The sequence below is a fragment of the Nyctereutes procyonoides genome, unplaced genomic scaffold (genome assembly GCF_905146905.1).
Source record: "Nyctereutes procyonoides isolate TBG_1078 unplaced genomic scaffold, NYPRO_anot_genome, whole genome shotgun sequence".
NCBI lineage: Eukaryota > Metazoa > Chordata > Mammalia > Carnivora > Canidae > Nyctereutes > Nyctereutes procyonoides.
Window position 1 is genome coordinate 57878145 of NW_026575140.1, and position 26290 is coordinate 57904434.

General features: G+C 59.4%; 1 protein-coding gene across 5 annotated transcripts in view; it reads left to right on the top strand.

The window, feature by feature from the left end:
• Positions 1 to 26150, top strand: part of MINK1 (misshapen like kinase 1) — a 43112-nt gene extending 16962 nt beyond the window's left edge. Inside the window, exons 2-33 of one of the 5 annotated variants that reach the window (XM_055304675.1) lie at positions 10477 to 10542; positions 12547 to 12603; positions 12687 to 12812; positions 14469 to 14579; positions 14903 to 14993; positions 15391 to 15521; positions 15644 to 15698; positions 15840 to 15918; positions 16138 to 16313; positions 16695 to 16764; positions 16901 to 17111; positions 18482 to 18595; positions 19302 to 19517; positions 19763 to 19936; positions 20265 to 20525; positions 20913 to 20998; positions 21158 to 21268; positions 21401 to 21510; positions 21644 to 21732; positions 21939 to 21962; positions 22086 to 22246; positions 22499 to 22601; positions 22683 to 22820; positions 22971 to 23079; positions 23407 to 23574; positions 23679 to 23822; positions 23988 to 24122; positions 24227 to 24327; positions 24454 to 24603; positions 24689 to 24848; positions 24936 to 25075; positions 25335 to 26150. In XM_055304675.1, the coding sequence (XP_055160650.1) occupies positions 10477 to 10542; positions 12547 to 12603; positions 12687 to 12812; positions 14469 to 14579; positions 14903 to 14993; positions 15391 to 15521; positions 15644 to 15698; positions 15840 to 15918; positions 16138 to 16313; positions 16695 to 16764; positions 16901 to 17111; positions 18482 to 18595; positions 19302 to 19517; positions 19763 to 19936; positions 20265 to 20525; positions 20913 to 20998; positions 21158 to 21268; positions 21401 to 21510; positions 21644 to 21732; positions 21939 to 21962; positions 22086 to 22246; positions 22499 to 22601; positions 22683 to 22820; positions 22971 to 23079; positions 23407 to 23574; positions 23679 to 23822; positions 23988 to 24122; positions 24227 to 24327; positions 24454 to 24603; positions 24689 to 24848; positions 24936 to 25075; positions 25335 to 25418 (3951 nt within the window). In that variant the 3' untranslated portion in view covers positions 25419 to 26150. The remainder of the gene's footprint in view (positions 1 to 10476; positions 10543 to 12546; positions 12604 to 12686; positions 12813 to 14468; positions 14580 to 14902; positions 14994 to 15390; positions 15522 to 15643; positions 15699 to 15839; positions 15919 to 16137; positions 16314 to 16694; positions 16765 to 16900; positions 17112 to 18481; positions 18596 to 19301; positions 19518 to 19762; positions 19937 to 20264; positions 20526 to 20912; positions 20999 to 21157; positions 21269 to 21400; positions 21511 to 21643; positions 21733 to 21938; positions 21963 to 22085; positions 22247 to 22498; positions 22602 to 22682; positions 22821 to 22970; positions 23080 to 23406; positions 23575 to 23678; positions 23823 to 23987; positions 24123 to 24226; positions 24328 to 24453; positions 24604 to 24688; positions 24849 to 24935; positions 25076 to 25334) is intronic. The other 4 variants (XM_055304679.1, XM_055304677.1, XM_055304678.1 and 1 more) reach the window with 4 other exon arrangements.
• The last annotated feature ends 140 nt before the right edge of the window (positions 26151 to 26290 follow it).

Consider the following 26290-nt stretch of genomic DNA (forward strand, 5'->3'; position numbering starts at 1 on the left):
TATTTTTAATTTTCTGACTGTGATGATATTTATTTTTTCTTTTCCCTTTCCCCTCTTCTCCAGTGCCACGGCAGAAAGGGACCATCTGTCCCCTGCCTTGCCTGTGGCCATTTTAGAACCGGCATCACTGCTGGCGTTCTGGCCCCTCCCGCCCTCCCTGACTTCCCTGCACTGCCCTCCAGCTCCTGGGGGCCTCCCCTCTGCTCCCTCGAGGCCACCGAGGCTACCCTGTGTCCATGGGAGCTGAGCATGCAGGCGGCAGGGAGCTGCTTCCGCCTCCTTGCTTCCCTCGCTGCCTCCCCAGTAGTGGTGTCTGTGCTTGTGCATGCGTCGTGTCTGGACCTGTGTCTGCCTCGGTATGCGTGCAGGTCCAGGTCACGTGAGTGTGCTTCTGCAGCAGAGACCCAGGAGGAGGGACTTGAAGCTCCCGCCCCCAGCTCAGAAACCATCCGGGTTGTCCGGTTCAGAGACCTGAGGGCTCAGCCTCCCTGGGGAACAGAGACTGGGGATGGAGGGTTGGTCTTGGAGGGTGGTGAATATGAGGAGGGAGTTTGTGCAGGTTTTGTTTACTACTGGGTGGGGCAGCTGAGGGGGTGGTGAGGGCCTCACCTCTTTTCCTTCCTTCTCCCTCAGGTTTTGCTGGCTCCTCTCCTGGGTGGGCTTCCTTCCCCACTGGGAGCCTGTCCCCTGTCTCTCTGTTATGGGCTTTGGCTTTGAGCCCGCTTCCTGGGATAGGAACTAGGGATGCCAACCCCCCAGACTGGCTTCCCTGGGAGGGCATCTAGTCTCTGCTGGGCTGGGAGGAGGAGGTGATGTGAGGAGACTCCTGCCACCCACCAGCCCACATGCACTCCCATCTTCCTCACGCACACGCACTCTTTCCCACAGATACCCCACCCCATGCTTCTCTTGGGCTTGCACATGCACATGGCGTTGGCCTGCTCCTGCTCCCAGCTCAGTGGAGGATGGGGTGGCATGCCTCTGTCAGAGGACTGCCCTCTCCATGGCTCTGCTGGCACCAAGGTGCCCTGTGTCCCTGTGGGCAGCCCCGCCCCACAGCCCTTTCCACTGCTCTGGTCTCCCTGTAGTCCTGGGGTTGGCACTGGGGCTGAGGGCAGATCTGAAGCTGCATGTGCCTCTGTTTTAGCACTTAGGTGCCAGGGCTGTGGGGGTGGCTCTGTGACCATTGCCCAGCTCCTGGGAGTGAGGGCTCCTCCCCAGCCTGGGTCCTGGGGTGCCACAGGGCCTTTGCCCCTCTTCCTCTCTGGGTGGGCCTGTGGAGTCACAGGAAGAGCTCGGGCTAACAGGCCTCTTGTCTTTCTCTGGGAGGCCGCAGCACCTGGCCCAGTCTCAGCCCCAGGTGAACAGAGGCTCCCCGGGCCCTGGCAGCCCGTTCTTCCTGGCCCGAGAGGTGTGCAGCTCTCATTGAGTCCCTCTGTGGACCACAGGTCCTCCCTCTGCCCCTAGAGCCCCTTCCCTGTCTGTGTGTCTCCCACAGGTTACCTGGTGAACCTGTCTCCTGGCAGTGGGGACGTGGCCCCCTCACCCCCAAGGCCCCGCCTCCTGTCCAGGGCTGGAGGGCACATCTGAGCCCAGGTTATGGCCGAGGGACCTGCCAGGACGCATCCCAGTGAATAATCAGAGCTGGGCCTGCTGCACAGGACAGACCAGCCCTCCCCCATCTCTTTCCCAGGGACTTGCAGCCCTTCGCCAGGCCTTACGGTTCTCTTTCTTTCTGCCGCTGGAAAGCCTCCTAGAGTTGCTTGGGAATTCTGAGTGGATGGACCCTTCCTGCTTTGGCTCAGTTGGAGGAGCATGTGACTCTTGATCTGAGGTTGTGAGTTGAAGCCTCATGTTGGGCATAGAGCTTACTTTTAAAAAGTAAAATCTTAAAAAAGACCCATGGGTCAGCAGAAGAGGAGGGGGTGCGTTGTCCCATCCTGCCTTCTTGTCCCGCCGCGGCCTGATGCCTCACGTTGCAGCACGGGTGACTCGTCCACATGTTCGTTCTCTCCTCTCCGTGTTGGTGTCTCACTTAGAAGCTCCTAGAAGGCAGAGCCAGGTTTAGAGAGGCATTGTTTGACAGGCACTTAAAACAGCTGTGGCTAATATTGTTAGCAACTGTGTGTCCTTAAAGCCCTTCATGGACCCCCTATGGCTCACGGGTTTTGTCTGCAGGCAGAGTGGATGCCAAGGAAGTGGCGTCCACCTTTGGGCACGGCGATCTGAAGGCCACTGGAGGACAGGCCCGGACACCAGCATCAACTCTGCCAGGTCTGGGCCTCTTACAAGAATTGTCACTCCCACCCTAGGGTGCTGGCAGCCCTTTGCCTGTTCAGTCACCTGCCCCTCTTCCCCTAGACCACTCTGGGACTGTGGAGCCTCCTGTCCATTTCTAGGTCCCTACCCCTGTCACTTACCCCCACCCTGGCCCTCTGTTCCTTGAACCCAGTCTTCCGTGACTGCCCCTGCCCCCGACCACATCGCAGTCTCTGGGTCGGATGGTGAACTCCCCCAGTGTGTTTCTTTTGGGAGGTGGTCCCAGCCTTCATACATACAGAACCTAACGTTTGTCCCACCGCTGCATGAAACGGCTCTAGGTTCTGGGGGACAGGAAGGAAAGTGCCAGCTGGTGCTGGGCCCCCAGGCCCCGACTGGTGGCCTTGCTGGTTATCAGAGTTCCATTCGGTCCTGATTTAGGAGCTTGGGCGAGCCTGGGGTGCCCCTGGAGAGCCCACAGCGCAGGGGACAAGGAGCCAAGGCCATTGTGCACCCAGGTCTGTCCTGGCCAGCTGAGTGGGTACAAAGGGATGAGTGGGTACCCTGAGAAAGATCCAGGCACCGGGCTCCACTGTAGCTTACTGATGTTTGTCGGGCCCCCGGCCTGTGCCCAGTGCTGGGCGGGGGGTGGGTGGGGGTGGGGTGGGAGAGTGGGGGTGGGAGGGTCCTAGAGCCAAAGGCAGTGCTTCCAGGGCATGTGGGGCCTTGCTGGGGTCACTGACTCTGGTGATCTCTTTAAAGGGGGATGTAAGGGGCACCTGGGTGGCTCTGTCATTTGAGCATTGGACTCTTGATTTCGGCTCAGGTCATGATGTCAAGGTCCTGGATGGAGCCTTGGGTCCTGCTCCACACTCAGTGGGTACTCTGCTGGAGAATCTCTCTCTCTCCCTCTGCCCCTACACCCCTGCTGTAGGTGCTCTCTCTTTCAAGGAAAAAAAAAGAAGAGAGAAAAGCCAGGTTTTAAGACAGAGGAAGAGAGTGTGATGGGACCGCCCCCTCAGTTCTGTGCCCTTGGGTGCCCCCGGGCCGGGCTGCTGCCTCTTCTGCCTCAAGCGCTTTATCCCTGGGCCTCTGGCATGAAGCTTCCCTTGCTGCATCTGGCCTGCCGGTCACGCGTTAGGTCACCAGCATCCAAGTCGCTCCCATGCACTCACATGGGCCTGGTGCTGGAAGGAAACAGGTCAAGGGGCCGTGGTCCCTGGGGAGTGGTGTCCTGAGTGTGCAGGTGGCAGCAGTGCCTGGGTGCAGTCCCCATGAAGTGGCGGGGGCGGGGCACAGCACCCCATACCCTGGCTGTGCCACAGTGACCTCCCTGAGGCAGCGACCTCCCCAAGGCGTCGGGTGCCTATCTCCCATCCTGTGCATCAGTCACAGATTCCAGCGCTTTTATGATGCCCTCCACTGCTTCCCTGTGCACTGAAAGCTCTGTGAGGTTGGAATGTATGGGGAATGGGGGCGTAAGAAGTGCTTAGGTACAGAGGCTCTCGGGAGTGACACAGCAGTATGGACAGTCCCTTTCCCTGCACCACAAAAGTACAGTTGACCCTTAACCACCACGGTGTTGGGGGCACGCGTGCCCCACCCGGTCAGAAGCCTGTAGGCAACTCCTCCCTGAGAGCCTAGCTGCAGCAGCCACTGACTGCACACCCCCGGAGCACAAGCAGAGGGGTGGCTGCGTTCCTACACTGTGATTCACTGCCGTGTCCTGAGCTTCATGGCCCCTGGCGTAACGTGGGGTGGGAGCACGCGGCCCTTAGGTGGCAGCTGCCTAGGGTGTGGCCTGCAGCATTTGCAGGCATGGGGTGAGCGCTGGGGAGGTTTTCTTACCTTGTTGAAAGGGAACCCGGAGAAATTAAGTGACTTGTTCCCAAACACACAGCCTGTTAGCCACAGAGCCAGGAGGTGGAACCCAAGTTCCCTAACTCTTAATCACTCAAGTGTTATATTTTATAATTTTCTTTGTTTGGCTCAGGACTCTTTGAAATGTGTTAATAGACCGAAAGCACTCTGAGGGTTCCCTTCCATGTTCCTAGGGTCGCTTGCCTAGCACGGAGACTGTCACTAATCAGAGTAATTTATTAAGTGCTGTGGGAAGTTCTCTTAGGCTTATTTTTCTTTTTTACATTTTTCTGGTTTTTAAATTTTTAAAATTTATTTATTTGAAGCTTCTTTTTTTTTAAATTTTTATTTATTTATGATAGTCACAGAGAGAGAGAGAGAGGCAGAGACACAGGCAGAGGGAGAAGCAGGCGCCGTGCACCGGGAGCCCGACGTGGGATTCGATCCCGGGTCTCCAGGATCGCGCCCTGGGCCAAAGGCAGGCGCCAAACCACTGCGCCACCCAGGGATCCCTAAAATTTATTTATTTGAGAGATTTTGTTTATTCACGAGACACACACAGAGAGGCAGAGACACAGGCAGAGGGAGAAGCAGGCTCCCTGCAGGGATCCCAGTGCGATACTCAATTCCAAGACCCAGGATCACGACCTGAGCCCAAGGTGCACAGTCACCCACAGAGCCACCCAGGCATCCCCATGTGGCCTTTTGATCAGCTTCTTTCACTTCCCATGTTTTCCAGATTCATCTGTGTTGTAGTGAGTGTCAGTGCTCCCTGTTCTTTCATTGCCAAATAATACTGTCATATGGATACATCACATTTATCCGTCCATCAGTTGGTGGACGTTGGGGTTACTGCTACTCCAGCTGTCGTGAGTAAAGCTGCTGTGAACGCTGCACGTACGGATTTCTTTTGTGCACATGTGCTTTCAGTCCTCCTGGTCGAGTACTTGTGGGGTCATGTGATAACTCTTTGTTTACATTTTGAGGAACTGCCACGCTGTTTCCCAGAGTGGCCGCACCATTTTACTTTCCCACCAGCAGCATATGAGGGTTCCATGTCCCTGCCAGTACCTGTTGTTGTCTGTCCTTGTGATCGTAGCCGTCTCAGCAGCTGTGAAGTGCTATCTTGTGTGGTTTGGGTTCGAATGTCTCTTGTGACTGAAGTCAGTCTTTTCGTGTGCTTCTTGGGCACTATATATCCTTGGAGAAATGTCTATTCAGATCCTTTGCCCATTTTTTAATTGGCTTATTTGTCCTTTTATTGTCATTCTTAGGGAGTCCTTTTTATATTCTGGATACAAGTCCCTTTCCGGATAGAACTCCCTTATCTGATATATAACATAAAATATTTTTTTCTTATTATGTGGCCTTTTCACTTTCCTGCTGGTGTCCTCCGAAGCACAAAAGTTTTAAATTTTTAGGAAATCCAACTTATGTGGTTTTTTTTTTCTTTTTTGGCGTATGCTTTTGGTGTTATTTGTAAGAAACCATTGCCTGGGGCAGCCCTGGTGGCCCAGTGGTTTAGCACCGCCTTCAGCCTGGGGCGTGATCCTGGAGACCCGGGATCAAGTCCCACATCGGGTCCCTGCATGGAGCCTGCTTCTCCCTCTGCCTGTGTCTCTGCTTCTCTCTCTCTGTCACTCTCTGTGTCTGTCATGAATAAATGGGTAAAATCTTGAAAGAAAGAAAGAAAGAAAGAAAGAAAAGAAAGAAAGAGAAAGAAAGAAAGAAAGAAAGAAAGAAAGAAAGAAAGAAAGAAAGAAAGGAAGGAAGGAACCATTGCCTGATCCAAGGTAGTGAAGATTTACTCCTGTGTTTTAAGATTTCCATGGCTTTAGGGGGCAGGAGAAAAAATATTTCTATCATTTTAGAGCTTACATTTTTAGGTCTGTGATTCATTTTAAGTTAAAACTTTTATGGTATCAGGTAGGAATCCAGCTTCATTCTTTTGCATGTGGATGCTCAAGTTGTCCCAGCACCATTTTTTGAAGACTATTGCAGCGCATGTTGGTGGCTCAGTTAGTGAAGTGTCTGCCTTGGGCTCAGGTCATGATCTCAGGGTCCTGGGATTGAGCCCCACATGGGACTCCCTGCTTGGCAGGTAGTGTGTTTCTCACCCTGCTCATGTTCTCTCTTCTCTCTCTCTCTCTTTCAAATAAATAGTCTTAAAAAAATAAAGAAGAAAAGACTATTGAGTGCCTTGATAGTCTTGTTGAAAATCACTTGACCACAAGTTTAAGAGTTAAATTTTAGGGATCCCTGGGTGGCGCAGCGGTTTGGCGCCTGCCTTTGGCCCAGGGCGCAATTCTGGAGACCCAGGATCGAATCCCACATCGGGCTCCTGGTGCATGGAGCCTGCTTCTCCCTCTGCCTATGTCTCTTCCTCTCTCTCTCTCTCTCTCTCTCTCTCTCTCTCTCTGTGTGTGTGTGACTATCATAAATAAATAAAAATTTTAAAAAAAGAGTTAAATTTTAGATTCTCAATTCTAGTCCATTGATCTGTGTGTCTGTCATTACGCTGTATCTGTCTTGATGACTGTAGCTTTGTTGTAAGTTTGACGTCAGAAAGTGTGAATCCTCCAACTTTGTTCTTCTTTTTCAAGACTGTCTCTGTGGGATCCCTTGCATTTCCATATGACATTAGGATAAACTTGTTAACTTTTGTAAAAATGCTGGGATTTTGATAGAAGTGCAAATCTGTAGCTTTTAACAGTATTAAGCCTTCTGATCCATCCATGAACATGGGAAATCTTTCTGTTTACTTGGGTCTTTAACTTATTCCAACAGTGTTCATGTTCAACCCCTCCTTTCCTCTTTCCCTCCTCTTGTTAGTTATCTGTACCCTTGTCCCTGGCCCTCCCCACCTCCCAGCATCTGGCTGGACAAGAACCAAGCTGCTGACAACAGAGTTTGAGCACCCAGAGGAAGAGTTGGAGACCACTTCTGCAGCATGATCAAGGAGCTGGGCCCGCATGCAGGGTGGGTCAGGGGAGCCAGGACTGCCTCCAGAGGCGCCTGCACACCCCTGGTAAGAGAATGGCTGAGCTCACGGACATGTGAAGCCAGATCCGTGCACAAATCCCACCTGAATCAGGCCCTGTGAATGCTCAGGCCTGTAGGGGAGAAACCCAACCGGGACCGTAGCAGCAGCAGCACGGCTGGAAACCCCACGGGGGACGTATGCACATGTGTATACTTGAGGCCAAGAAATCTATCCGGCAAGCTTCCCCAGTCCTTGTCGTCTCTTCTTCCCTTCCACAGGCATGAGAGAGCTTCCCGTTTTGAAAACCCTTTGTCCGACCCTGCTGCCATGTCATCTGTTTCCCGTTGCACCTGGCCAGGCTTCGGCACAGGGTGCTGTGCCCGTAGGCTCCCCTTCCTCCTCGCCTGTACACCCCCCGCCCACCCAGTCACTGGCCTTCTGCCCCTTGGCCCCCAACTGCACTGGCCCCTGGTTCCCACATCGGTTCCCAGTGCTGCCCCAAGCTGGGGGCCGGAGGGGCTTTCCTCGGGCCTGTGTGCCCATCTGTCCTGCCATCCAGTGTTGAGCACTGGGCTCTTCTGTTTATCCGTCCCTATAGCTCAGCCTGGTTGTCCACTCTGTCTTTGTCTCTAGACTCTCGTTTCTAACCTCCTGATGTCTCCCAACATCGCAAAGTCAGTGACCAGACCACAGTGTTGTCCCCGGCCTGGCCCCACCCAGCTTGTCGGCCACCCCCCCCCCCAACACACACACACAAGCTCTCGCTTTCCTGTGGCCAGCTGACCTCGGATGCAGCCTCCAGAGCGCCCCTCCATCCTGCACTGTCTTCTCCAGGAGCTGGCCTTACGTGCCCTGCCCGGCTTTAGTTCTGTCCCTGAAGCCGTGCAATGGACCCCTCACCCAGTGCAGCCCCCGCTCTGTGCACCAGAAAGGCCCCAGGCAGTTAGCTGTTCACTCAGGACACAGCTGATGCCCAAGACCCCCTAGGCTCTGCCGGGCAGCCTTCTGGTGCTTGCCTACTCTGGCACAAAATCCTTGACGGCTGCCTGTCCTCATTGGGGTACTTGGCCTGTAAGTCTCAAGGTCTATCCTGGACCTTCCGTGTTTCTCATGTGTCACTGAGCTCCCTTTGCGCCTAATTGGGGAGTTGTCACCCAGCTGGTGCTCAATAAATGTTTAACAGTTAATGAAGGAAGAGAAAGTTGCCTGACAGATCTCCCCTGATTAGGGCCTAGGCTGGCCCTAGGTGGGTGTAGACACTCACTCAGAAAGTATTTATTGGGTGGTTAATGATGAGGCAACTTTGAATACCAGACACTGAGGTGTTGGGTCTCTTCTGAGAGCCACAGGGCCCTGCCGGCTTGTACACAGGAGAAAGGGCAGGAGGGTGAACCTGGGCCACAGACGGAGGAGGGGCGAGGACCTAGGAGGGGTGAGGATGAGGAGGGATGAGGACTGAGGAGGGATGAGGACAACGAGGAGGAGTGAGAAGGAAGAACGGTGAGGACTGAGGAGGGGTGAGGACTGAGGAGGGGCTGCCCAGCATTTAGAGGAAGACAGCAGGAACGGGGATGTTTGGAGGGGAGGAGGGGTAGCGATAGGTGGGGAGCAGGTCCTGCATTGGCCCAGGGTGGGGAGTCCTCTGGAGCTGCTCTGTGCCAGGGGCTGGGCCCCACGATGCCGTCACAGGTTTGCCCGAGGGTTTGCGGCTTTGTCCCCCCCCATCGCCCTTCCCTGGAGGCCCTTCCCCGGAGGCACTGGTTTGTGGGTCAGGAAACAGGCTTGGCACCACCACAGAGCTGCCCCGGAAATGGAGTCTGACCTGAGGCCTGCTTTGCCAGGCACTCCTCACTCCTCGAGGCTCTCCCCTCGCCTCTGAGGAGGAGGCCTGATCCGATTGGGTGTGAGGTCACAGAACTAGGCCCGCCCACGTGCGAGGTTAGGCCTCTCCAGTCCATCCTGCTTCCCCATTTGGGCAGAAACGTCCTGAGATCCCAGCCATGAGTCCCCGTTCTGTCTCCGACCCCCTGGGAAAGCTCAGTAGATATAAGGAGGGACTTCGCAACAGACTGAGTTCAGAGGCCCCCCCCCCGAGCAGATGAGCCCTTCTAGGGGGGTGCAGATGAGAGCCTGTGCAGGCCCCTGGTCGTGCCGTCCCCCTGCAGTGACAGTTTCTCCCTTTCCCCTGGGGCCTGCTGTGTTCTCAGCCCCGGGTAAGGTGGTTATGTCATCATGTTTCGGTTTGGGGGCAGCCTTAGCCGGAACTGAGTGAGCAAGCCCAGCACCAGGAGGCTCGCCCTGTCCCTCCGGGAGCTGACACCCACCCAAGTGCCCAGTTGGGGTGCGCAGTAACATGTGCCCAGGGGGCTGTGCAGGGAGCAGGGCGTGGTCCGGCCTTCATTGCCCTTGCTGAGAAGTGGGCATAGATACCATCTTCAGAGGCCTCGCCACTGTCTCCCCGCCATCCAACTTGTTCACAGCAGCTTCCCTTCGCTGGTGGTGACCGAGGAGTGGAGAAGGGTTCTTCTGTTTTCCAGAAATTCTATCCTGGTTTTCAGAACCAGGGAGAAAGGAGTTTCAGTTTAGGTACTTCTCAGATGATTGGCCCAGAATTGTTTTTGGTGACGTCCTAACTATGGGTCCCACATGTCCAGCCTGCAGGTGGCTGAAGGAAGGCCTGCCCAGAGAGTGTGGGTGGCCTCCCTGCAGCTGCACCTGCTGCCCTGCCCTCGGTCCAGCAGGCAGTGAGCCTCTGTGGAGGCTTTGTCTGCTCCTTCGAGTCTCTTCCTGGCACCTCCTGGCTCCAGAGAGCAGGCACTTACAAGGGCTCCACCCCCACCCCCAGAGGCCCTCTCTCTGTCCCCTGCTCTCCTGCCCTGGGTCTCAGGAGGATTGGGGAAGAAGCAGGAAAGGGCCAGGTGGAGGGCGCTTCTGGATTTCTGACCTGCTAGCTTTCCTCACCCCTGCTTTTAAAAAACCATCACAGTGATGATTACCTTTTATTACACACTCTCTATGCCAGGCACCGCCTGGAGCTCATTATGGCTATCGCGTCATTTACAGTTGACCCCAGCTCCAGAGGCATGCACTGGACACCCCCATTTTGCAGATGAGGGTGTAGCCGTTCAGGGTTCGGCATATGGGATCAGGGGCACGTGTGGAAGGCCAGCTAGGCTCTGGCCGCTGTCATCTCTTCCCCTTCTTCTGACTTCTCCAGAAGCACAGCTGGCCGTCTGGTTCCCCGCAGCCCCCTTGTGATACGCCTGTGCTCACTCATCTGACTGCATCCCTCTCTCCACTCCCTGGTCACATTGTCCTGTTCTCCAGCCCTGACACCTTGTTCTTTCTCCCTCCTGCCCCTTCCCTCCCCGCAGGACCCTGCTGGAATCTTCGAGCTGGTGGAAGTGGTCGGCAATGGAACTTACGGACAGGTGTACAAGGTGAGGCGCTAATGGTGCAGGAGCGTGGCGCTCCTCCCTGGGGCCCCTTAGGACATGGGACATGGGTGGCTGGAGTGGGCCCTAGGTCTGGGGACTTTGAGGGGTGCTGGGAGAGGGGGAGGGAGGGTAAAAGCAATGCAAGAAGGAGGCCCAAGAAGTGGGGTGTTCTTGCTGGCCTGTGTGCTAAGTCTCAATGAGTCCTGAGTGCAGCAGGTGTAGGCCTGGGGCCTGGTGGGTGTGGGGAGGAGCGCAGGGGGCGGTGTTGTGGTGTGTGTGTGTGTGTGTGTGTGTGTGTGTGTGTGTGTGTGCATGTTTACATGCATGTGTCGGGCTCACCTGAGAGTTCAGAGCAGAGCTCAGGCCCCGGTTCAGCTTTGGCTCCTTCCAAGACCACAGTGAGACCCAGCCTCAGGTTGGTGGAGTCCCAGGACCTCTTGCAGAGGGGAAGTGGTTTTCTAGAACTCCCACTGCTGGCCTCCAGCAGGCCTTGCTCTGGGGGCTACCCCTCTCCTCCCCACAGGAGCACTTCCCCAATGCTTGTCGCTGTACCCTGGCCAGCCCAGCCCGACCACAGGTCACACTTGGAGAGGGAGGCAGCTGGGCAGAGAGGGGGCAGAGAGATGTTCCAAGTACATGCTGCCCCAGAGCTGGAGGGCCCCAGGGCACACCTGCCCTCTTGGTCTCCCAACTTGATGCTAAGGTTTTCCATAAGTCTCTGCAATCTCAGGGGCTGCTTCCTGGGTCACTGGGACCCCCATGTAAGCTCTGGGGGACAGGCATCCCCTCCCCCATTCACCCATCACCAGCCTGGTCGTTGCCATGGAAATAGTAGCTCTGTTCTCCTGCTTCTCTGGGCTTGGGGTCTCAAGTGACTGCTGAGGATAATGATTCGGGATCTCTGCTCCCCTTCTGCTCTCCCCCAGGAAGCCTGGACTTCCTTGACCAGGGCTGGGATGGTTCCTGGAGGAATGTCAGAAGGATAGGGGGTGGACGAGGGATGGCAGGGACGTACCCTAGAAGTTAACTTCCCGTTAGCACGGGGGATGGGGCATTGCCAGGCCAGTCAGCCTTCTGTGTTTCCCGGAGGTCCCTAAAATACCAACTCTATCTTTATTCTGTCCTGCCAATGATAATAGAAAGCCTTGGAGGGGGATCCCTGGGTGGCGCAGCGGTTTAGCGCCTGCCTTTGGCCCGGGGCGCGATCCTGGAGACCCCGGATCGAGTCCCACGTCGGGCTCCCGGTGCATGGAGCCTGCTTCTCCCTCTGCCTGTGTCTCTGCCTCTCTCTCTCTCTCACTGTGTGCCTATCATAAATAAATTTAAAAAAAAAAAAAAAAAAAAAAAGAAAGCCTTGGAGGGGGACAGTTCTGGAAAAGGCTTCCTGACTGGGGCAGGCCGGGCCGGAATGCAGGAGGCAGTTTGTCTGGCATAGAAGGTGCCAGAGAGGCAGAGCCCCTCCTCCAGCTGCTCCCAGCTCCCTCCAGTGGGGAGGGATCTCCTTCACTTCCTTCTCAGCTTCCAAACTGTGGGAAGTCCAGAACAAAAGTGACTCTGCCGTGTGTCCCTAAGGTGTTTTAGGGGAGGAGACCCTTCGTCTTTTTTTTTTTTTTTTTTTTTTTTTTTTTAGTATTTTGTTTTTTTATTCATGAGAGACAAAGATACAAGCAGAGAGAGAAGCAGGCTCCCTGCGGGGAACCCAAGGCAGGACTCTATCCCAGGACCCTGGGGTCACGCCCTGAGCTGAAGGCAGATGCTCAACTACTGAGCCACCCAGGCATCCCAGAAACCCTTCATCTTTATTCAGCTTAGCACTTGGACTCCAGGCTCTATAGTTGTTCTTGGAAGCCTGTGCCCGTCCCTGTGCCTGACCCATAAGTGAAGTGTCCAGTCGCCACAGGGACACTTTCTAAGACAGAGAAGAGCCAGAAGGTGTGTCCTGCCTCAGAATCAAGCCATCCCTGGTTGTGGACTCAGACCCTCCACACCTGGCTCTCTGTCCTGCAGGGTCGGCATGTCAAGACTGGGCAGCTGGCTGCCATCAAGGTCATGGATGTCACGGAGGTAGGGAGCAATGAGGGCAGAGGGCAGGGCAGGGCCCTGAGGAGGGCTGGGGGCTCTTGGGCTCACCCCTCCCATGCCCCCAGGATGAGGAGGAAGAGATCAAACAGGAGATCAACATGTTGAAGAAATATTCTCACCACCGTAACATCGCCACCTACTATGGGGCCTTCATAAAGAAGAGCCCCCCTGGGAATGATGACCAGCTCTGGGTGAGTGGTCCCCACTTCCCTGTGTCCAGGCTCCCTCACAAGTCCCCTGCCTCTGGATGCACAGCGTCTCCTGACTCACGTGGAGTGCCCACATGCTGTGGCCTCTGTTTGGGTGGCCTGGGCTTTGCCCACGCCTCTGTCCTGACCAGGAGCTTACACCGTGCGTGACACACAGTGAGTGACAGCATAACCCTCGCACGTGCTGGGAAAGGTAGTGAGCCCCTTGGTCCTGCCTTCACGCACGACCGCGGGGGAGCCATGTCCCCAAATACCTGTGCATGGTGGTGGCAGGGCTCGGAGGCTCCTGGTGGAGTGCACACCCTTCCAGATAATCCATCTAACCCAAACTCACTGTGGCTCCTTTGGGCCTCCCCCAGATTCTCTCCTGGCCCAGAACATTCCTGAGAGACCTTGCCCTCCCAGGCCTGGGCTCGTTCCCAGCCTCGCCCCTTCTGCTACACAGCCCAGCCCCCAGCCCCCAGGAAGAGAGCTTAGGGTGCGTGGTGGCCGTGGTGGTGGGCTTGGGGCTCATTCTAGGACTTCCCTCCTACCAGTTGCCAGACAGGTACTTACTGAGTGCCTTCTGTGTACCCTGCTTCCAAGGCATTCACACACACTATACCCAAAGCAAGGGGGCAACACTCCACTGGGGTCTACCTGCCAGCTGTGTGCGAGTGGGCGATCACAGGGACCAGAGGCTAGCTGCTCCACTGGGCACCTGTCCTTCCCTCCACCCCCTCTCCTGGGCTTGTTGGAGGGAGAGCCCTGGGCATAGATGCACAACAGGCAGTCTCCCCATATCACTTGTTGAATGTACACACATCCCCTCCAGCCTTTTTCTGCATCAGATGTGGCTTTTGTGCAGTGAAACACCTGGACGGGCCTCCCAATCCCCGGGGCGCTGACGTGGCCACAGCCTCCGCAGGTCCCACTGGGATCTCCACAGGTTCCCTCCTGTAGCCCCCTGGCCAGGCACGCTGCTTTTCCTACAGCAGGCCTGGAGAGTTGCCGGTTCTTAGCCTCTTTCTTGCCTCTGGGCTAGGCCTTTGCCAACTTCTTTGCTGTGAAGGGCCTGGTGGTAGGTGTCGGGGGTCTGTAGACCCTATAGTCTCTGCCACAGCTCCTCACCCTGGCTGCTGAGCCATGAGAGCAGCCATAGGCCCTGCATACATGAACGGGGATAGGAATGTCACTATGTCCCCAGAAGCCTTTGTTTAGGACTCTGAGACTTGAAATTTTTATGATCCATATTTTGATTTTTTTCAACCATTTAAAAATGTAAAAAACACATTTATTAGTTCCCTGGCCAAAGTTTGCCAACCCACACTCCAGGGCGGCAGTTCTTGTTTCAGGGTGAAGGGTGCCCAGGGGGACCTGACAAAAGCATGCCCCCCCCCCCGAAGGAAATGCGTGCATGCCCATCATTCTGGCTACAGTTTCCAGGGTTCCCAGGGCGCCTTCTTGGGATCCGTCAGCCCTGCCTGCCCTGTTGCCGCTGCATGGCCTCCTCTCCCTGGCTCAGGGAGCTCCTTGGCTTCCACAAGGAGCGTCCCCTGGTCTGCACACCATTTGTGCCCTCCTACGGGGGGGCGGTGGCTGGCAGGGGCGGAAGGCCTTGCCTGATGGATGCTCCCCTTTCTTTCCCTGGTGCCGTAGCTGGTGATGGAGTTCTGTGGGGCTGGCTCCGTGACAGACCTAGTGAAGAACACAAAGGGGAATGCCCTGAAGGAGGACTGTATCGCCTACATTTGCAGGGAGATTCTCCGGGTGAGCGCCCACCTCCCCCTGCTCCAGGCCAGGCCTGCCCGCGGGAGGGAGGCCGCAGCCATATCTTCGCAGGCATCAGCGGCGCTGGGCGGGTAGGGTAGACACGGAGTCCCAGCTCTGGAGAACCATCATGGCGCCTCCGCTGCCTCACAGCTGCCCTGCCGGCACAAGGAGACCTCCAGGGACTGCTGCTCTCAGGACAGTCCCCTTGGATGCAGCCTGTGCCTGGGCTCCTGGATGGGGAGGGGCCGCCTCTTCGGCCCAGCCTGGTCGGCCCCTCTTCGTGGCTCATGTCCACACACTCCCGTGCCCTCCTGCCCCAGGGTCTGGCCCATCTCCATGCCCACAAGGTGATCCATCGAGACATCAAAGGGCAGAACGTGCTGCTGACAGAGAACGCGGAGGTCAAGCTAGGTACGCACGTGGGGCCTCTGACCTCCAGGACTGAGTGTGAGGCCCCTCATTCCCCCTGCTGGCTCATGTCACCTGCCTGGAGGCTGGGAGTCTTGCTCCTGCCCTGAGAGGCCTTGCCCCTTGCTGGAAATCACTCCAGAAGTTTCCTTTGCTCCCTGCATGACCCAGATACCTCTGGGGAGGTGGGACGTTTTGGCCCCTCCTGCCTGTCCCCTTGGCCCTCGCCCATTGGTTTTCCCCCAAGACACAGGGAGATTAGGTGAGGCTCTTCGGGATGCTGATGGCGTGGAAGGGGTGCCAGGGAAAGTCTGGGTGCTGCCCTTGGGGCACATGCAGGTGGGGGCCAGAACAGAACAGATGCGGCCCTCTGTTAGGACCCCTCCCTCTGTCTTCCCAGTGGACTTTGGGGTGAGTGCTCAGCTGGACCGCACCGTGGGCAGGCGGAACACTTTCATCGGGACCCCCTACTGGATGGCCCCAGAGGTCATCGCCTGTGATGAGAACCCTGATGCCACCTATGACTACAGGGTATGGAGTGAGGGATGGAGTGGGGTGGGGTGGGGGGGCATCCCTGAAGAAGCCCAGGGGGTGGGGTGAGGAGGGCTGTCAGGAACATGCCCCTGTCCCTCCTTCCCCCCCCCCCTCTGCAGAGTGACATTTGGTCTCTAGGAATCACAGCCATCGAGATGGCAGAGGGGGCCCCCCGTAAGTGAGGAGTCTGGGCATGGAGGGAGCCCCAGAGGGGCTGTGGGGGGCGGGTGTGGGTCTGGGGAGGTCACAGTGGGCAGGGCTCCTTCAGACTCTGTGGCTGCGAGAGGGACTCATGGTGTCCCTCCCGTGTGCCAGCTCTGTGTGACATGCACCCCATGCGAGCCCTCTTCCTCATCCCACGGAACCCACCCCCCAGACTCAAGTCCAAGAAATGGTAGGTCTCTGGGGGTTTCATGTCTAGAAAGGAAGGTCTTCGGACCAGGCCTCCCGCCTTAACCCCTGTGTCCAACGGTCTGTGCCACCGAGGGGTAGGGGCTGGCCGGTGGTGGGATGTGGAGATGGCTCTCAGATGGGTGATCCCCGTCTCGCGCCTGTGACCCCGCCCCCCCCCCCCCCCCCGGACCCTCCCAGCGTGAGCCCCCTTCACTTCCAGGTCTAAGAAGTTCACTGACTTCATTGACACGTGTCTTATCAAGACCTACTTGAGCCGCCCACCCACAGAGCAGCTGCTCAAGTTCCCCTTCATCAGGGACCAGCCCACAGAGCGGCAGGTCCGCATCCAGCTCAAGGACCACATTGACCGCTCCCGCAAGAAGCGAGGCGAGAAAGGTTGGTGCGGAGCAGAAGCAGGAGCCAGAGCAAGGTGGCAGGGCTCTGAGGTGGTACCTCTGCCCGGCTCCTTCCCCCACCCCCCACCTGCCTTGGCTCTGGGGCTGCTTCCCCTCCACGCCCCCACCATCCCAGGCAGCCTGTCCAGTGAAGGTCCCCCCCTTCCCTCCTGACAAGCTCCATGGTGAGCCGGGGGCCCGGCGTAGTGCTTGTGCGTGGTCTGCCATGCCTTGCCTGCTGTGGGGTCTGGCCCCTGGCTGTCTCAGCCCATGTTCCAAGGGTGGAGGGGCCAGGCTGGGTGGGTTATCCACGTGGAAGCTTCCCTAGCCCGGGTGGGCTCTGGGGCACTGGGGAAGGAACAGCAGTGACCTCCCCCTACAGAGGAGACGGAGTACGAGTACAGCGGCAGTGAGGAGGAGGATGACAGCCATGGAGAGGAGGGCGAGCCCAGGTGGGCCCTGGGGCTGGGTGGTGGGCACAGGGCTGTGCAGAACCACCCCCGAGTGCCCGGTGGTGGTGGTGGGGCAGACCTGCAGGGGTGGACCAGGCCTTGACCTGCCCTGCGTTGTGCTGCCCACTGGGCACAGCTCTATCATGAACGTGCCGGGGGAATCCACACTGCGCCGGGAGTTCCTGCGGCTGCAGCAGGAGAACAAGAGCAACTCTGAGGCTTTGAAGCAGCAGCAGCAGCTGCAGCAGCAGCAGCAACGAGACCCTGAGGCACACATCAAGCATCTCCTGCACCAGCGCCAGCGCCGCATCGAGGAGCAGAAGGAGGAGCGGCGGCGTGTGGAGGAGGTGGGGTTGCCCTGGGGGGGCCTGGGCCACTCGCCCTTCCACCACCCTGTCCTGGCCCTGTCATTGGTTCCCTTGGCTGCCCAAACAGAGGGAGCATGCGCAGGCTCCCCAGCCTCTCAGCCCTCTGGCCAACCCTGTGTGGGTGGTGTCAGCCCTCCACACAGGGGCCGCCTTCCCCACATAGAGGATGGTCCCTGCCCTGCACGGAGCCCCCCACTCCTGTCTGTCCTGTAGGCAGTTACCTCAGGGGTCAGGGAGCTAGGGCTCCGCACACACTCCAGAGCCCATGCTTTTGCCCCCAGCAGCGGTCTGGTCCCATTGGGAAGCTCCTTCTAAAGATCCTGCTTTTATTTCCAGTGGCTTGGGCTTAGATTAGCTGGAAAATAGTCTGGTCCCTGGCCCAATTAGAGGTGGGTGGGAGAAGTACCTTTCAAATAATAGAGAATCTTTTAAATACCAGGGTTGTTAACTAAATCACCACTGTAGAAAGCATGCATCTGTATCCATAGGTACTGAGATGCATTTGTTCCTCAGGAGGGACATGGTGAGGGAGGAGAGGGTATGAAAATGGCCTTAAATGTTGGGGCTTTTGTTGAAACAATGACATGATTTCAAAGTTCAAGGAGAGCCAGACTTCAAATCGCTCAGGGATGCCTGAGTGGCTCAGCAGTTGAGCATCTGCCTTCAGCTCAGGGCATGATGATGGAGTCCCCCGTCGGACTCCTTCCAAGGAGTCTGCTTCTCCCTCTGCCTGTGTCTCCGCCTCTCTCTGTGTCTCTCATGAGTGAATAAAATCTTAAAAAGGAAAAGAAAATTGGCTCAGGCACTGGAGATCCCGGTGTGCTGCCCGTCCAGGCAGCCCCGTACTCCCTGCAGAGCCGAGGCTGCCCTGCCCAAGAGCCAGGCACAGAGGCCATGTGCCACCGTGTCCCGGGGAGCAGGCCTGCCCGGCCCTCCTCGCGGGGACAGGCAGGGCTCCGTGAGCCAGCCCCCTGTCCCTCTTGCCCTTCACCCCTCTCTTCCCCTCTCGGTCGGGCACACTCTGGCCAGGCCCGGCCTGGATGGCTTCTGTGCGGGGGCCTGCTGCCCTCTTGTGGCCGGATGGCGTCCCTGCGGCCCGCGGCGCGCCCGGTGGCGGCCTGGGTCGCTTGCTTGGTGGAGGAGCTCACGGTTGGGAGGCGCCGAGGTGGCCCCCCAGGGGCAGCAGGGGCCCCAGGCGGGGGTCCCGTGCACAGCTGCCGCGGGTCGGGGAGAGCCGCTGTGGTGGGAGGGGCCGCCCCCGCCGTCCAGTAGGGCTCCCCTCACCGCGGGTGCCAGAGGCCGGCTGTGCTGGCGTTGGCGCTGAGAGGGAGCTGTCTTCTCCCCCACAGCAACAGCGGCGGGAGCGGGAGCAGCGGAAGCTGCAGGAGAAGGAGCAGCAGCGCCTGGAGGACCGGCAGGCCCTGCGGCGGGAGGAGGAGAGGCGGCAGGCCGAGCGGGAGCAGGTACAGCGCCCCCAGCGCTCACCGGGCTCACCCCTTCCCAGCCCGCCTCCCCTCTGCTCCTGCCGCCTGCCTCTCCTGCACCCCACGCCCTTCCCTGTCTTCCCTTCCCCGAGATTCCTCCTATCTTTCCAGCTTCACTCTCTCTCTGTTTTTTCCCCACCCTCACCCCCACCCTGGCTCCTACCCTCCTGTCTCTGTGCCTTCATTCCCCATCTCTCTGCCTGGCCTTGACTCCTCTGCCCGCCCCTTCCCTCTCGGGCCCTACACCTGGGCCCCCTCCTCATCACTTGCCCTCTGGGGGCTCATCCCACCCCACCTGTCCTCTCTGATTCTCCCCGCTCTCCTCTTCATCCTCTCCCAACTGCTCCTGTCCTGCCCACGCCGCCGCATCCCCCCCCTGCCCGCCTTTCCCCCTGCCCTCTGCCCCCCCTGCCCCCCAGGAGTATATTCGTCACAGGCTAGAGGAGGAGCAGCGGCAGCTCGAGATCCTCCAGCAACAGCTGCTCCAGGAACAGGCCCTGCTGCTGGTAACGGGGTCCCCGACCTCCTCTGGGAAGAAGCGGATTCCGAGCCTCTGTGCTGGAGTGGGAAGGGGGTCCGGCCAGGCGTCTGGGGCAGAGCCCTATGCCACGGGCAGCTGGACAGAGGGCCCTCCTGCTCCGGCTCTGGGCTCCGCTGAGCCCGCTCTCCCTACCCTTGGGCCCAGGAGTACAAGCGGAAGCAGCTGGAGGAGCAGCGGCAGTCTGAGCGGCTCCAGAGGCAGCTGCAGCAGGAGCACGCCTACCTCAAGTCCCTGCAGCAGCAGCAGCAGCAGCAGCAGCAGCAGAAGCAGCAGCAGCCGGGCTTGCCCACCGATAGGAAGCCGCTATACCACTACGGCCGGGGCAGCAGTCCTGCTGACAAGCCTGCCTGGGCACGAGAGGTAGGCTGGCTCCTCCCTGGCTCCTCCCTTCCTCTCAGGACCAGGACCAGGAAGGGGGAACCTGGCATGGGCCATGGGCCATGGGCCTGAGGGCAGAGCGTGCAGGATGGGGGGGCATGGAGCCCTGGCAGACCCGGGAAGGGGGAACCTGGCATGGGCCATGGGCAGAGCGTGCAGGATGGGGGAGGCGTGCTCTGAGCATGGGGAAGCACAGCTGGCCTATTGGGCACCCTGTCATGCCACAGGTTGAGGAGAGGACGAGGATGAACAAGCAGCAGAACTCCCCCTTGGCCAAGACCAAGCCAAGCAGCACAGGGCCTGAGCCCCCCCTTCCCCAGGCCGCCCCCGGGCCTCCGGGCCCCCTTTCCCAAACTCCGCCTATGCAGAGGCCGGTGGAGCCCCAGGAGGGACCACACAAGGTGAGCCTCTCCCCGTTCCCATGTTAACACACTGACGCGGGAGCTTCTCTCTGCATGGCTGCAGCATGGCTGTTGGCTGTGTATACGCACACACGTGCATCCCTCAACCGGGAATCGTGGATCTCGGGTTACGGGGGCAGATAGCACCTGCAGGCCACTGCATGCGTCTGGTGAGGTCTCACCTGTACTCAGGCTGCCAGAGCCCCTTCCTGATGGACAGTTGGAAGCCAGAGGCCTCCCTTGCCCCTTCCTCCCAGCCAGGCCCCCGCTCCCGGGTGGGGATGTGCCACAAAGCAGGCAGCCCACCCTCCCTGGTCTTTCCCTGCAGAGCCTGGTGGCACACCGGGTCCCACTGAAGCCATATGCAGCGCCTGTACCCCGATCCCAGTCCCTGCAGGACCAGCCCACCCGAAACCTGGCTGCCTTCCCAGCCTCCCATGAGCCTGACCCGGCTGTCCCCACGCCCACCACCACGCCCAGCGCCCGAGGAGCCGTCATCCGCCAGAATTCAGATCCCACCTCTGAAGGGCCTGGCCCCGGCCCAAACCCCCCAGCCTGGGTCCGACCGGATACTGAGGCCCCCCCCAAGGTAAGGGCCCTGTGCAGAACCAGGAGAGAGGTGAGAAGTGGGTAGGAAAAGGTGGAGATGGGGGGGGAGGCCCTGTTCTGCCCTGGGCCCTGTTCTGCTTCCACTCTGGTGGGAGGGCGGGAGGGTGGGCTGCCTGCCCTGGGACCTTGTCCCTGCTGTTGGGGGCAAGGGAGGGAGCAGATGCGGCCAGGTGTTGGAAGCCCCAGACTTGTTGGGTTGGCATCCCAGCTTCATGACTCTGGAAAACTCGTGAGCTTCCCTAACTTCATTCTGCTTGTCTGAGAGAGCCAGGAAAATACTTGCCAGGGTGGAGGCCAGGATGCGCACATGTGAGGAGTGCCCGGGGGGGGGGGGGGGGGGCAGTGCTGACCCCTCCTCCCCCCACAGGTGCCTCAGAGGACCTCCTCCATTGCTGCCGCGCTCAACACCAGTGGGGCCGGAGGGGCCCGGCCCACTCAGGCTGTCCGCGCCAGGTAGCGCCCGGATGGAGCTGCATGGTGGCCCTGGGGTGGGGAGCGGGGGTGCACAGGGGAGGTCGCCAGGTATACCCGCTTAGGGGTGGGCCAGCCCCACGCCCATCACCTCAGTGCCCCCTGCCCCGCCCCCCCGGCACCCCTGTGCTCCCTCCACAGACCTCGCAGCAACTCCGCCTGGCAAATCTATCTGCAAAGGCGGGCAGAGCGGGGCACCCCCAAGTCTCCAGGGCCCCCCGCTCAGCCCCCTGGCCCGCCCAACGCCTGTAGGTAATGGAGTTGCCCCCCACTCACGCCCACCCTCACTCCTGCCACCTGCTGCCCCTGGTGGTGTCCCCCTCTGCAGTGCGGCTCAGGCCCCGACAGGAGCCCCTGTTCTGACCTGCCTCTGCTCTCCTGCAGCAACCCCGACCTCAGGAGGAGCGACCCCAGCTGGGAGCGGCCGGAAGGTGCCCTCCCCGCTCACGGGCACCTGCCCCAGGCTGGCTCGCTGGAGCGGAACCGTGTAGGAGGTATGCCACAGCCTGCTCAGCTGGTCTCCAGCCCTATCTCAGTCGATGGACCCTTCCCTGGGGGCAGCTGGCTAGGGCTCACAGTGGTGACTGGGACTCAATGACCGCCCTTCTCCCACCCTCCCCGATCCAGCCTCCTCCAAACTGGATAGCTCCCCAGTGCTCTCCCCTGGGAACAAAGCCAAGCCTGATGACCACCGCTCACGGCCAGGCCGGCCTGCAGTAAGTCATCGGTAGCAGCTTTGGCCCTGCCTGCCCCTGGGTGGGGGCTTGGGGCCTCAGAGCCCCCAGGAGCCCAGGGCGGTGCTGGGAGGGCCCCCTCCATCCTTGTGCGAAGGGGTTGCAGGCTGCACTTTTGGGCTACTGACCTTTCTTCACCTCTCTCCTGCTTCTCTTGGCTGCCCTTCCACCCCTGCGGCCCCTCCCAGAGCTATAAGCGTGCCATCGGTGAGGTCAGTGAGAAGGCCTGCCTGGGAGTCCCCTGTCGCTTGCCCTTTCTCCTCTGGCACCCATCATACTTGCTCCTCCTTCCCTTCCCCCTTTCTCATGCCTCCCTCCCTACCCCCTCCCCACAGGATTTTGTGCTGTTGAAGGAGCGAGCCCTGGACGATGCCCCACGGCCACCCAAGAAGGCCATGGACTACTCGTCCTCCAGTGAGGAGGTGGAGAGCAGTGAAGATGAGGACGAAAGCAATGGCGAGCCCTCAGAGGGGAGCAGAGACCCCCCTGGGGCCCGGTATGGGGGCACCTGGGGATGGGCAGGGCTCCCCCTCTCCTAGGCTGGGGTCCCTGGCTATTGCTGTTGGTCGGTTTCCCTTCCCCTTCTTTAGAGAAGGGGGTCTGGGTTGGTGGCCCCATCTGTCTCCCACGGCCTTGTCAGCTAGAGGGGCCTGTGCCAAGTGGAGGGGAGAGCACTGGTCCTCCCTGTGTCTGCCAAGGGCTGACAAGCAGGGCTTGAGACTGACAGCCACCCCCTCTCCCGTGGCAGCGATGGGGACACGGACAGCGTCAGCACCATGGTGGTCCACGACGTGGAAGAGATAGCTGGGACCCAGACCCCCTATGGGGGTGGCACCATGGTAGTCCAGCGCGTGAGTGCCCCCACCTTCTTCCAAGCACCTGCTGTGCCCCCTCCTTGCCCGGCACCGGCTCCTCTCTCTCTGTTCCCTTAGACTCCTGAAGAGGAGCGCAGCCTGCTGCACGCAGACAGCAATGGCTACACAAACCTGCCAGATGTTGTCCAGCCCAGCCACTCGCCCACCGAGAGCAGCAAAGGTCAAAGCCCCCCCTCGAAGGATGGAGGTAGTGATGTAAGTGGACAGTGCAGACCCTGATGTGTGGGGCAGCGGGCAGGGGTGCTGGGGACGCACAGCAGGGTCGAGGTGGCCAGGGTTTGGGGAGGAGTGGGCGGCCCGCAGCTGGGTCTCGGGGTTTGCCTGACTGCTGCCCCACCCCCACAGTACCAGTCTCGTGGGCTGGTAAAGGCCCCTGGCAAGAGCTCATTCACGATGTTTGTGGACTTAGGGATCTACCAGCCTGGAGGCAGTGGGGATACCATCCCCATCACAGGTGAGGACAGGAGGACAGGGTGCCATGGGGCCTGGGGAAGGGCACAGGGGGTCTCTGGGACACAGCCTTACCAGGGGTCGCGGCCTCTTCTTGGGCCTGAGACCGGCCCTGAGGCCCTTGAGTGACAGGAGGATTTTGCCAGGCCTTGCGCCCCATTTCCATGCCCCCTGCATCTTCTTCTCCTTTCTCCACCTTTCCCCTGTCCCCCTGAGGATTAAGAGGAGGCCCGCCCACCCACCCCCACCCCCTCACCCCCTGCCCGGTGCAGGGGTGAGGGGAGGGGGGGCTGCAGCCCTCCTCCCCCTCTCCCTCTCCTCTTTCTGGCAGCCTTGGTGGGGGGAGAGGGCGGCCGGCTGGATCAGCTCCAGTACGACGTGCGTAAAGGCTCCGTGGTCAACGTGAACCCCACCAACACCCGTGCCCACAGCGAGACCCCCGAGATTCGCAAGTACAAGAAGCGGTTCAATTCAGAGATCCTCTGTGCAGCTCTTTGGGGTGAGCCAGGGTCAGGGAGGGAGAGCAGGGTCTGCTGGTGCCCCTGGGCCCCCAGTCGGGCGAGGGCTGGCCGCCAGTGACCCGCCCAGGGGCTCCCGCTGCAGGTGTCAACCTGCTGGTGGGCACAGAAAATGGCCTGATGCTACTGGACCGGAGTGGGCAGGGCAAGGTGTACGGGCTCATCGGGCGGCGGCGCTTCCAGCAAATGGATGTCCTAGAAGGGCTCAACTTGCTCATCACCATCTCAGGTGCGCGGGGCGCAGGCTGGGGACCCCAGATGCTCAGTCCGCCGCCTGTAGCCTGGGAGGAGGGCCAAGAGGGTGGCCTCGTGTCCCCAACCCCTGTGGGGTGCACCCCGCCCCGCCCCACTCTGCCCCGCTGACCTCTGGTGAGGGGCCACATGTCCTCCTCAGGGAAAAGGAATAAACTGCGGGTGTACTACCTGTCCTGGCTCCGGAACAAGATTCTGCACAATGACCCAGACGTGGAGAAGAAGCAGGGCTGGACCACTGTGGGCGACATGGAGGGCTGCGGGCACTACCGCGTGGGTGAGGAGGGCACCGTGGGGTGCCAGGGGCATGTTTCCGAGAAGAGGGATCGGGGCCTGGGCTTCCTGGATGACACCCCTCTCCTTGCTTGCCTGCCTCCCCAGTGAAGTACGAGCGCATTAAGTTCCTGGTCATCGCGCTAAAGAGCTCCGTGGAGGTGTACGCCTGGGCCCCCAAACCCTACCACAAGTTCATGGCCTTCAAGGTAGCCTCAGGGGCCCCCCTCTGCCCCCATACCCCCCACTGCCCTAGACATGCCCCCTGAGCCCCTTCTCCCCTCTGCACCCCCTCCTACCCTGGCCATCCCCCCTGAGTCCCCTCCCCTCCTCAGTCCTTTGCAGATCTCCCTCACCGCCCTCTGCTGGTTGACCTGACTGTGGAGGAGGGTCAGCGGCTCAAGGTCATCTATGGCTCCAGTGCCGGCTTCCATGCTGTGGACGTGGACTCGGGGAACAGCTATGACATCTACATCCCTGTGCACGTAAGCTCGGCAGGGCTTTGGGTAGAGCACAGCCACAAGCCCCGGCTCAGGGTGCACTGCCTGCAGTCCATCCTCTCATCCCCAGATCCAGAGCCAGATCACGCCCCATGCCATCATCTTCCTCCCCAACACTGACGGCATGGAGATGCTGCTGTGCTATGAGGACGAAGGCGTCTACGTCAACACATATGGGCGGATCATTAAGGACGTGGTGCTGCAGTGGGGAGAGATGCCCACTTCTGTGGGTAAGTGAGGGGCCCACCTGGAGCGCCCCCTGCCCCCAGCTACCTGCCTGGCCCCCACTCACAGCCCCTCCTCCCCTTCCCCCCCAGCCTACATCTGCTCCAACCAGATCATGGGCTGGGGTGAGAAAGCCATTGAGATCCGCTCGGTAGAGACAGGCCACCTGGACGGTGTCTTCATGCACAAACGAGCCCAGAGGCTCAAGTTCCTGTGTGAGCGGAATGACAAGGTGGGGTCCCCTTCCCCTATGCCCCTCAGCCCCCTGGCAGAGGGGATGGCCATGGGGTCTTCCTGGGAAGGGGTCCTGGGGTCCCTGCCTGCCTTTTGTCACCTGCAGTTTCTGACTCCTTCATGTAGCGTCTGCCAGCTGCCCTCTCCCCTTACCTCTGCCTCCAGGGTGGGGGGTGCCCTAAGAGACTAAATCCTGGAGCTTCTCTCTCTCCAGTTAACTGAGACTCCCTCCCCAATCCCTTCTCCTCCCCGCCCAGGTGTTTTTCGCCTCAGTCCGCTCTGGGGGCAGCAGCCAAGTTTACTTCATGACGCTGAACCGAAACTGCATCATGAACTGGTGACAGAGCCAGCTCACCCCACAGCCAGACTCCCCAGGCCGCCCTCCTTTCCCCTCCCTGGGCTTTTGCTTTCGACTGGATTGATTCACTGGAGCCTGCTGGGAACGTGACCTCTGACCCCTGATGCTTTTGTGATCACGTGACCATCCTATTTCCCTCCCCACAATACTTCTCCCCCCAAAACTGTGCCTGTCCTGGTTCTGGGGAGAGGCACAGCTTCCCCTTACAGGAACCAAGTGGACTGAGCCCCACTCCCTTTTCTCCACTTGAGGAGAGTGCTGGGGCATGCACCCCGTACCCCACTGCTGCTGACCTGCTGACCGGGCAGGGCCCTGGGCCCCTTCATTTGCACGTCAGGGGAGCCGGCTCCCCCCTTGAATGTACCAGACCCTGGGGGGGGTCACTGGGCCCTAGGTGTGTGGGGGGGGTGTCGCCTGCCACTCCAGGGGCAGGGACCATTTCCTCATTTTCTGAAAGCACTTTAATGATTCCCCTCTCCCCAAACCCCAGGGAATGGAGGGGGGACCCCGCCAGCCAAAACATTTCCCCCTTTCCAGCCCCAGTTCTTTCTAGCCTCGGACCTTCCCTGGTGGAGGGAGGGAACAGGGAGCTCTGTCCCCCCACCCCCACCCCCTTGCTTGCCTCTGTATATAGTGTGAGCAGCAAGTAGCCCCGCCCCCTCCCAATGTAGTGGCCTTGGATCTTCCGTTTGTTAATAAAGACAATTCAACCAGCTCCCACCAGCTCACCCTGTTTTTTTTCCGTTTTCTCTCCCAGTCTTGGATACCAGCCAGGGTAAGCCAGCAGAACTGGGAGGGAGGGGGTGGTGCTGGGTCCAGAAACCCGGAAGAAAGACTGGAGGGGGAGGGGTGCCT